We start from the raw sequence: 10,518 nt of genomic DNA on the forward strand, positions 1-10,518 counted from the left end.
TTGACAAAATTCAACACCCATTTATGATAAAAACTCTCCAGAAAGTGGGCATAGAGGGAAACTAACTCAACATAATAAAGGCCATATATGACAAACCCACAGCAAACATTCTGAATGGTGAAAAACTGAAAGCATTTCCTCTAAGATCAGGAACGAGACAAGGATGTCCACTCTCACCACTATTACTCAACACAGTTTTGGAACTCCTAGCCATGGAAATCAGAGAAGAAAAAGAAATAAAAGGAATACAAATTGGAAAAGAAGTAAAACTGTCACTGTTTGCAGATGACATGATACTATACATAGAGAATCCTAAAAATGCCACCAGAAAACTACTAGAGCTAATCAATGAATTTGGTAAAGTTGCAGGATACAAAATTAGGTAAAGTTGCAGGATACAAAATTAATGCACAGAAATCTCTTGCATTCCTATACACTAATGATGAAAAATCTGAAAGAGAAATTAAGGAAACACTCCCATTTACCACTGCAACAAAAAGAATAAAAAACCTAGGAATAAACCTACCTAGGGAGACAAAAGACATGTATGCAGAAAACTATAAGACACTGATGAAAGAAATTAAAGATGATACCAACAGATGAAGAGATATACCATGTTCTTGGATTGGAAGAATCAATATTGTGAAAATGACTATACTACTCAAAGCAATCTACAGATACAATGCAATCCCTATCAAATTACCAATGGCGGGCTTCCCTGGTGGCGCAGTGGTTGAGAGTCCGCCTGTTGATGCAGGGGACACGGGTTTGTGCCCCGGTCCGGGAGGATCCCACGTGCCACGGAGCAGCTGGACCCGTGAGCCATGGCCACTGAGCCTGCGCGTCCGGAGCCTGTGCTCCACAACGGGAGAGGCCACAACAGTGAGAGGCCCGCGTACCACAAAAAAAAAAAAAGAAAAATTACCAATGGCATTTTTTATGGAACTAGAACAAATCATCTTACAATTTGTATGGAGACACAAAAAATCCCGAATAGCCAAAGCAGTCTTGAGGGGAAAAAAACGGAGCTGGAGGAATCAGACTCCCTGACTTCAGACTATACTACAAAGCTACAGTAATCAAGACAAGATGGTACTGGCACAAAAACAGAAACATAGATCAATGGAACAAGACAGAAAGCCCAGAGATAAACCCACGCACCTATGGTCAACTAATCTATAACAAAGGAGGCAAAGATATACAATGGAGAAAAGACAGTCTATTCAATAAGTGGTGCTGGGAAAACTGGACAGCTACATGTAAAAGAATGAAATTAGAACACTACCTAACACCATACACAAAAATAAACTCAAAATGGATTCCAGACCTAAATGTAAGACCGGACACTATAAAACTCTTAGAGGAAAACATAGGAAGAACACTCTTTGACATAAATCACAGCAAGATCTTTTTTGATCCACCTCCTAGAGTAATGGAAATAAAAACAAAAACAAAGGGGACCTAATGAAACTCCAAAGCTTTTGCACAGCAAAGGAAACCATAAACAAGACGAAAAGACAACCCTCAGAATGGGAGAAAATATTTGCAAATGAATCAACGGACAAAGGATTAATCTCCGAAATATATAAACAGCTCATGCAGCTCAATATTAAAGAAACAAACCCAATCCAAAAATGGGCAGAAGACCTAAATAGACATTTCTCCAAAGAAGACATACAGATGGCCAAGACGCACATGAAAAGCTGCTCAACATCACTAAGTATTAGAGAAATGCAAATCAAAACTACAATGAGGTTATCATCTCACACCAGTTAGAATGGGCATCATCAGAAAATCTACAAACAACAAATGCTGGAGAGGGCGTGGAGAAAAGGGAACCCTCTTGCACTGTTGGTGGGAATGTAAATTGATATAGCCACTATGGAGAACAGCATGGAGTTTCCTTAAAAAACTAAAAATAGAATTACCATAAGATCCAGCAATCTCACTACTGGGGATATACCCAGAGAAAACCATAATTCAAAAAGACACATGCACCCCAATGTTCATTGCAGCACTACTTACAATAGCCAGGTCATGGAAGCAACCTAAATGCTCATCGACAGACGGATGGATAAAGAAGTTGTGGTACATATATACAATGGAATATTACTCAGCCATAAAAAGGAACAAAATTGAGTCATTTGTTGAGACGTGGATGGATCTAGAGACTGTCACACAGAGTGAAGTAAGTCAGAAAGAGAAAAACAAATACCGTATATTAACGCATGTCTGTGGAACCTAGAAAAATGGTACAGATGAACCGGTTTGCAGGGCAGAAGTTGAGATACAGATGTAGAGAACAAACATATGGACACCAAGGGGGGAAAACCGCGGTGGGGTGGGGATGGTGGTGTGATGAACTGGGCGATTGGGACTGACATGTATACACGGATATGTATAAAATTGATGACTAATAAGAACCTGCAGTATAAAAAAACAAACAAACAAAAAACCAACTAATACTAAACTTTCTTTGGGTTATTTGTATGGAAGTATGTTAATTTAAATGTTTTAGACATTACCTGAAATTTCTAAAAATCTTATATGTTCTGGTATAATGTTATAAGTCATAATTCTAGTTATTACTTTAAAATGTATATCTCAGAAATAACTAAAAAAAAAAAGAAAAGAAAGAGCTCTTAAGCTGCACCAATTGTAAGTAACTTAAAACATTAAAAAAAAGAGTCCTAGGAAGCAGAAAAGCACAGAGAAGCAACCAGCCTCTTCTCCATAGGCATCTAGCTTTTTACCAAAGGAGAGGTTCCATTGCTCCCTGAGTCAAGAGTTGCAGAAGCTCCACCCCAACCCCCCTTTCTGAGATCTCCCTTTGCAGTGTCCTAATCCACGGGGCCCCTCTCCAGTATGTATGGAGACATCTAAACTTTTATAAACCTAGTGAAGCCCATTTCCTTTCCTTTTCAAGCCCTTTCATCATTGTGACTGTCTGAAATTCTGCCAAGTACAGAAATTAGTGTCTGACTCTAAAAAAAAAAAAGTGATAGAAAATATTAATTACTCTCCCTGTTTTCTTCTACCCATAGAGGTCAACCACATAAAGTCATAAAAGTAGGCTCCTTGTGCAAAGGCACCTGCCCAAGGGGGCAAACAGGTGTCAAAATGCAGCCCATGACCACTTTTTAAGCCATGAGCCCTGGCCCAGGCTAAGTCAGCCCAGAGAAAGAGGGTCTTTTTCTAATTTCTCTCCCAAAGATGACACTGTGGAAGAGGTAATCAAGGATGTGACCACCGGTTAACCTGTGAGCTGGACCTGGGCAATCAGAGGCTCCTCACTCTCTCTTCTTCTCTCCTTGGGATGTACATTCTGCCCCATGTTCCCACCGTGGGAGCTGTTTCAAGGACACAGCCCTGAGAGCGTACGGTGTTGTTGAGACCATGTGGACTGAATATGCAACTGAACCCAGTGAAAGCTCGTACATATACTTTAAGATTTGGCGGCGGGTGCAGAGATCTACTCAATTCACAGCCACCCAAGACAAGCCTCGTAAGAAAGTTCCCTTGCTTATTAAAACTGCCACCTACCAATCTGGAGTGCTCTGACTCTTTCTTTAGCCTCTCCCTGCTCTCCCTGTATGGGGCCAGCTTGCGAATAAGAGACACCTTTCCTAACCTGCACAAATTCATTACCAGAGTGCTAACTGCAAGCAGCAGCCCTACCGTCAATAACAGTATATGACACATGCCACATACATACCTCAGTCAAGCAGAAAGGCACTACAGTAGGTTCTCAATTAATGTTTGTTGCATGACCTGTTAAATGAACAGGGCTTTATAAGCCCGTGGTGGATTCAGGAATCTACAGAGAAACAGTTACAGTGAATCTTCATATCCATAGAATCATAAGGACTTTACAGGTCACTGAATTCAAGGCATTCCCTCCTGATACAGGGTTTTTCTACAATATCCTGCTCAAGTGGTCTCTCCATCTCTGAACCCCTCCAATGCTCTGCTATTTAGAGGCAGCACTCCACATGGTTTGGCTCACATGATGTATGTGCCAACACCCTATTTAGTGCAAAGTACAAGTTCATTATACTGGGTTGGAATCTCCCGCACTGTAACTGTTATCCACTGTTCCAATTCTCCCCTCCAGAGCAAATCACAGTAAGTATAATCTGTCTTCCACAGAGGAATACTTCTTGCATTTGCAGGCAGCTGAAGTGTTTCTAAGTTAAACGTATCCAGTTTTGACAACTGTTCCTCACATGCCAATTTCAATATTTCCATTTTGATCACCCTGTTTTGGACATATACACTTGTCAATAGCCCTCATAAAATATGGCACCCAATATATACAGTGGAATATTACTCAGTCATAAAAGAAACGAAACTGAGTTATTTGTAGTGAGGTATATGGACCTAGAGTCTGTGATACAGAGTGAAGTAAGTCAGAAGGAGAAAAACAAATACCATATGCTAACACATATATATGGAATCTAAAAAAAAAAAAAAGGTTCTGAAGAACCTAAGGACAGGACAGGAATACAGACGCAGACGTAGAGAATGGACTTGAGGACACGGGGAGGGAGATGGGTAAGCTGGGACGAAGTGAGAGAGTGGAATGGACATATATACACTACCAAATTTAAAATAGATAGCTAGTGGGAAGCAGCCCATAGCACAGGGAGATCAGCTCGGTGCTTTGTGACCACCTAGAGGGGTGGGATAGGGAGGGTGGGAGGGAGATGCAAGAGGGAGGAGATATGGGGATATATGCATATATATAGCTGATTCACTTTGTTATAAAGCAGAAACTAACACACCAATAAAGATGTTAAAAAAAAAAAGTCACCCAAACTGAAAATAAGTATTTTAATCCTTCAGGTGTCAGCTTCTGAAAACAATAGTTTAGACACACACAGAAGAGAACAGGATTATTACCTACCTTGATGAATACACAACACTTCTAATGCTACAACCAAAACTGGAATAGCTTTTTTAAGCTGTTATATTCCACTACTGGCTTCAAACTTATGATCAAGTAAAACTGTCTTTTTCAAAGAGTGTGGAAGTACCTCATCCAGAGGATGCATGGATATAGATATATGTGATTTACCAAAACTTTAACCTTAGATAATAGTTATTTTATTATTCTTTTTATGCCAGACCTATCTTGTACTTTACAGACCACTTTTTTTCCTCTAAAGAAAAGACCTAAAGTTTATCTCTTGCATTCAAGTCCCTCATTTCAGCCTATCAAGATTCTTTTAAGTATTTATTCTATCAGCCTGCCTATTATAAAACAGAGAGCATCAACCCTAAGTACACAAATGACATGTTAAACGAATCATTGCCAAATTTGTTTCATTTTTAATCTACTAGCAAAACTGCCAAATTTTATCACTCTTATAAAGCCAACCTGCTCAGTGACTAGACTAAATGTGGCATTTTCTAGCATCACTTTGCAAAGAATTATGCATGTTACTCAAAATGACCAACCTAGGTATCTATTTTCTGAAAACACACTTTACCTGGTTGATGAACAACCTTTCCAGTTGTATGTTCTTCTTCCTCCTCCTCTTCCAGAATGAAGCCTCCTCCTGTGTCAATTATCTTCGGGGCTGCTTTTACATTAGCCATGCCTACAAAAAGTAAGAGTGGTCAACAAATGAACTAGGTAAGCCCTTATGTTCCCTTGTGCATAAACAGGAACTTTTAAAAATTTAATATATATCAAACAAGACAAGGATGTCCACTATTACCACTTCTATTCAACATTATAATGAAGGTCCCAGCCACTGTACTACGGCAAGAAAACAAGACAAGCATAAAGGCTGGAAAGAATTAAAACAGTATTCACAGATGATGTGATTATGTATACAGAATATCCAAAAGAATCTACAATTAGAATTAAGAAATAATACCTAGGAACAGGTGTGTAAAACCTCTACACTGAAAACACCACTAAGAGAAATCTAAGTCAATTCTCCCCAGATTTACCTAAAGATCCAATGTGATTCCATTCAAAACCCCAGCAGTGGCGGGGGGGTGGGGTGGGAACGCATGTGTGTGTGTGTGCCCCCCCCCAACCCCCCCCACCCCCCGCGCACAGGCACGCTCAGGAGGGGGACGAGTAATGGGAGCTGACAAGCTGACCTAACATTTACATGTAAATACAAAGAATACACAATAGCCAAGATAATCCTGAACAAAACTGGAGGATTTACACTACCAGATTTAAAGATTTACTACAAAGCTTCAGTAATTATGACAGTATAGTAGTAAAACAAAGGGGCCAATGTATTGATAGTAGAAGAGAGAGCCCTGAAATAGACCTACACATATTTGGTCACTTAACTTACAGCAAAGGCTCCAAGACAATTCAGTGAGAAAAAGATAATATTTTCAATAAATGATGCTAGGATTTATGACAAAGGTACTACAAAACAGTGAGGAAAAGATGGTTATTTCAATAAATGAACTTTGACTCTACCTCATACAATATACACAAAACAATTTTTAAATGGATCATAGTCTTGAATGTAAAGGGTAAAAGGTAAAACAATAAAGCTTCTAGAAGAGAATATTGGAGAATAACTCAATGAACTTGAGGTATCCAAAAACTTCTTCAACATGACACAAACGTATTAACCGTAAGAGAAAAACTGCAAATTGAACTTGATTAAAACTAAGAACCTGGGCTTTCCTGGTGGCGCAGTGGTTGAGAGTCCGCCTGCCGATGCAGGGGACACGGGTTCGTGACCCGGTCCGGGAAGATCCCACATGCCGCGGAGCAGCTGGGCCCGTGAGCCGTGGCCGCTGAGCCTGTGCGTCCGGAGCCTGTGCTCCGCAACGGGAGAGGCCACAACGGTGAGAGGCCCGCGTACCGCAAAAAAAAAAAAAAACTAAGAACTTCTATTCATCAAAAGACACCATTATGAGAGTAAAAAGACAAGATACAAATCGGGAGAAGCTATTTGCAATATGTATATCTGACAAAAGACTCATCCAGAATACGTAATGAAATCCTATAAACCAGTGAAAGACAAATAGCCCAACTTAAAAAAAGGGAAAAGACCTGAAGAGAAACTTCACAAGTGAAGATATGCAAACAGCTAGTAACCACATGAAAAAGGTCTCATCATCATAAGTAATTAGGAAAATACAAATTAAAACCATATTGAAATATCACCATTCCCACCAGCATACTCAAAATGAAGAAGACTGACAATACCAGGTGATGAGGGTGTGGAGCACCTGGGACTATCACACACGGCTGGTAAGATTTTAAATTCATATAATCATTGTTCGGCAATGCCTGCTCAAGTTAAAATATACATCTCCCCTATAACCCAGAATTCCATCTCTAGGCATGTACACAATAGAAATGAGTGCATATGTCTACCATAAGGCATATCAAAAATGGCCACAAATGTTTTCCTCATAACAGCCCCAAACTGGAAACAACCCAAATTTCCATCGAAAGGAAAATGGAAAAACTATGGTATAACAACCTAAAAGAGTACTACAGGACATATAAATGAACAAACTACCAACACATGCAACAACACGGATGAATCTCTCAGGTATTATGTTGAGCAAAAGAAGCCAGTTACTGTATGATTCCATTTATATGATGTTCAAAAACAGACAGTACTAATCAAATGGTCGGAATGATAGTTACTTCTGAGGGTGAATGGTTGACTAAGAACTGCCATTAGGGAAACTTCTAAGGTTCTGGAAGTGTCTGTACAGTATATTGATTGCTGTGGTATTGACATGAGTATTCACATAGGTAAAATTCAGATGAGTGCATTTTACATTAATGTATGAATGTTATATAACTAATTTTTTAAGACAAATTTAGTAGGTATTATCTTGCTTAAGTCTAAACTCCCCTTCTCTGGCCTCAATTTATTAAATAAAGGAATTAGAGTATAAGCCTGTTTCTACAGGTAACAACAATTCTCATATTCTACTACATTGTCTGTCCATCTCTCCACATCCCTTCATTCGACTGAGTGCTTTTATCTCCGTAATTCTGAAAAATAGTTAAGCATTCCACGAATATTTACTGACTGGATAGAAATCAATGAATGTATCAGAATATGATTTTGATTCCATGAATAGTGTAGCAAATGATTAGAATGATCATTCATGAGTGCAGTAAGAATTAAGAAGGGAAGCTGGAGTAATCAAGGCCATAATCTGAGCAGGATCCTGAACAATGGTAAATCATGCCAAAAACAAAGCCCAATTTCTTTCTACTGCTATGCCTTGCTTTTTCCCCAGGCCCTTAGCACTACTCTTAGCAACACATTCTACGCAAGTTCTTCTCAGTTTTTTCATGGCATGTCATAGCACACACAGAAAATGAAAACTGTACAGTACGCTGAAATAAAAGTACTACAAAGATTAAAAATCTCAGCACCTACCCAACTCTTGAAGCACAGCAGGTTGTATACAATGCTGTAACACAGTTCAGTTCTTTGGCAAATACTAAGAATTCTAACAAAATATTCATGCTACCTTGCTTTCCATTATCAGACATTTAGTTTAATACCACTTTATGCTCTATTTTGCACCCGTGTTCCACGGTCTTTTAGTACAGATCTAGAAACCTTTATGGAATAATGAATATGAATTAATCAATGCAGATGGACAACTTTTTGTCCTGACCCTAGAATGCTTCAAGTTGGGAAAGGAATAAAAGAAAACCACTATAAAGCAGAAAGGATGAGACCAGAACCATTAAAACTGGTTGCAATTTGCAGATTCAGTGTCAGTATGAATATCAAGACACGCCGCTCGCTCTTTTCACTCTTCCTTACTTCTGGCTGATGAAAAAGGGTAGTGGATGACACAGCTCTGACCGTGCTCAACTGCTCACACAGTATGGATATAGGTTTAGGAACACCCGTGCTTCACATTATAGAGGTGGTCCTGAAGAACCACATGTCAACCAAACTGTATTTCCCTGAGGAAAATGATTAGTTGACCCCACTGGAGAATTACATGATAGACACATACATGATAGGCAAAGAGACAAATAAGCCGCCAAGGGCTGCCCTAAGAAAAAGGAAAGATGAAATCCAAACAATAACAGCCTTTCTTTCTATGGGTGAGAGAGATGCCTAGTATAGCAGAGGCAGCTGGAGAGCAAGGAAAGGCCCCGAACCCAGGGTCAGATGACCCGAGTTCTAGTCCTGATTAACCTTTGCACTTACTGGGATGCACCTGAGCAAACCCCCTTTCCTTTTCTGATCCTCAGTTACCACCTCAGTAAAACACGGATACCAAACCCTGTCCTAATTATTTTCTCACAGGTTAGCTGCGAGAATCAAATCAGCCAATTTGAAAAACGTGAAGCACAACAGGTGCCACTCTGTTAGCACCACGAAGGCAGCAGCTAACGTCTGTTTGCTCCCAGCACGGAGCAAGCACTGCGCCGGTTACGGAATATGCACTCAATCACCCTGTGTTAAATGGATGAGTGAGGGAAGCTGGTGCAGGACCACTAGTTAAATGTGTTACAAGGTCTAAAAGCTTTACACAAAAACCACCCCTGGGACCGGTGGAAGCTGCAGGAAGAGAGCAGAAAGGGAGAACTGAGGCACTGGCTGGCATTTCCCGACGGCGAGGGCGGCTGCATTCCCAAGCTAAGGACCGCCCAGGAGCAGGGAGGAAAGGCCAGGGCTGGGAGTCAGGAGTCGCCCTGTGGCCTCGGACAGCCCGCTGTGACAAAGCCCGCTGAGCGGATCCCACCCCCACCCCCCGCACCTGGGACTATGGGAGGGTCTGCGCGGAAACGCGAAGGGAGCGCACGCCACACCCAAGACGCTGCCCCTGGTCCGCAAGGAAAGAGAAGGGGCAGACGCCGCCCGGGCCCAAACCTCCGGTAGCCGCAGCCGCCGTCGCCGGGTAAGGCCGGGCCGCCAGCCGGGCCTGGCGCAGCATCAGCGCCCGCTGCCGCTTCCGCTCGATGCTCGCCCGCACCGCGGCAGATAGCTCCGCCGGCTGTTCTGAAACCGCCGGCTCAGACGAAGCTCCCCCAGCAGCCGCCATCTCCGTGCTCCCCCAAGGTCTGTGGCTCTAGCCCCGCGCACGCGCATTGGCTACCCGAAGCGTGCCCAAGACCCCGCCAGCCCCGACACCACCTCCGCGCCTGCTCCACGGCTCAGCCTCCGACAAGAAGAGAGCCTGCGCAATTTGAGAAGCACGTGGGAAAGGGAGGGGCGGCGGGCGGAGTCTGCGCACGCGTCGGCGCGGGGAATATTGGCCGGCTTGTAGCCCAGGGGGAGGGCCGTGGCGGAGATCGGTGATAGTCATCTTTAAAATAATAGTTTCGCTTGGTGGTTCAGAATATGGACTTTGGAGTCAGACTTGGGTTGAATCCTATCTCTGACACTTGCCATCTGCGTGACTTCAGCAAGTTATTTAACCTGAGTCCAGTTTCTTCAGTAGTAAAATGAGGATAATTACGGAACCACTTCCATGGTTGTTGGGAAGATTGGATGTAGCCTTTCAGCACAATGCCTGGCACATAAAAAGCTTTCA

At 41.9% G+C, this 10,518-nt stretch overlaps 1 protein-coding gene across 3 annotated transcripts in view; it reads right to left on the reverse strand.

Moving 5' to 3' along the window:
- XPA (XPA, DNA damage recognition and repair factor) overlaps window positions 1-10,062 on the reverse strand; it is a 38,388-nt gene extending 28,326 nt beyond the window's left edge. For all 3 annotated transcript variants that reach the window (XR_003790661.1, XR_003790660.1, XM_029201706.1), the window contains exons 1-2: window positions 9,855-10,062; window positions 5,493-5,603 (exon numbers count right to left, since the gene is read on the reverse strand). Coding sequence is in view for 1 of the 3 variants with exons in the window: in XM_029201706.1 (XP_029057539.1) it covers window positions 5,493-5,603; window positions 9,855-10,026 (283 nt within the window). In the remaining 2 variants the exon portion in view is untranslated. The remainder of the gene's footprint in view (window positions 1-5,492; window positions 5,604-9,854) is intronic.
- Between the last annotated feature and the right edge of the window lie 456 nt (window positions 10,063-10,518).

This window comes from Monodon monoceros, unplaced genomic scaffold (assembly GCF_005190385.1).
Source record: "Monodon monoceros isolate NGI ecotype Baffin Bay Population unplaced genomic scaffold, NGI_Narwhal_1 Super_Scaffold_5, whole genome shotgun sequence".
Lineage (NCBI taxonomy): Eukaryota > Metazoa > Chordata > Mammalia > Artiodactyla > Monodontidae > Monodon > Monodon monoceros.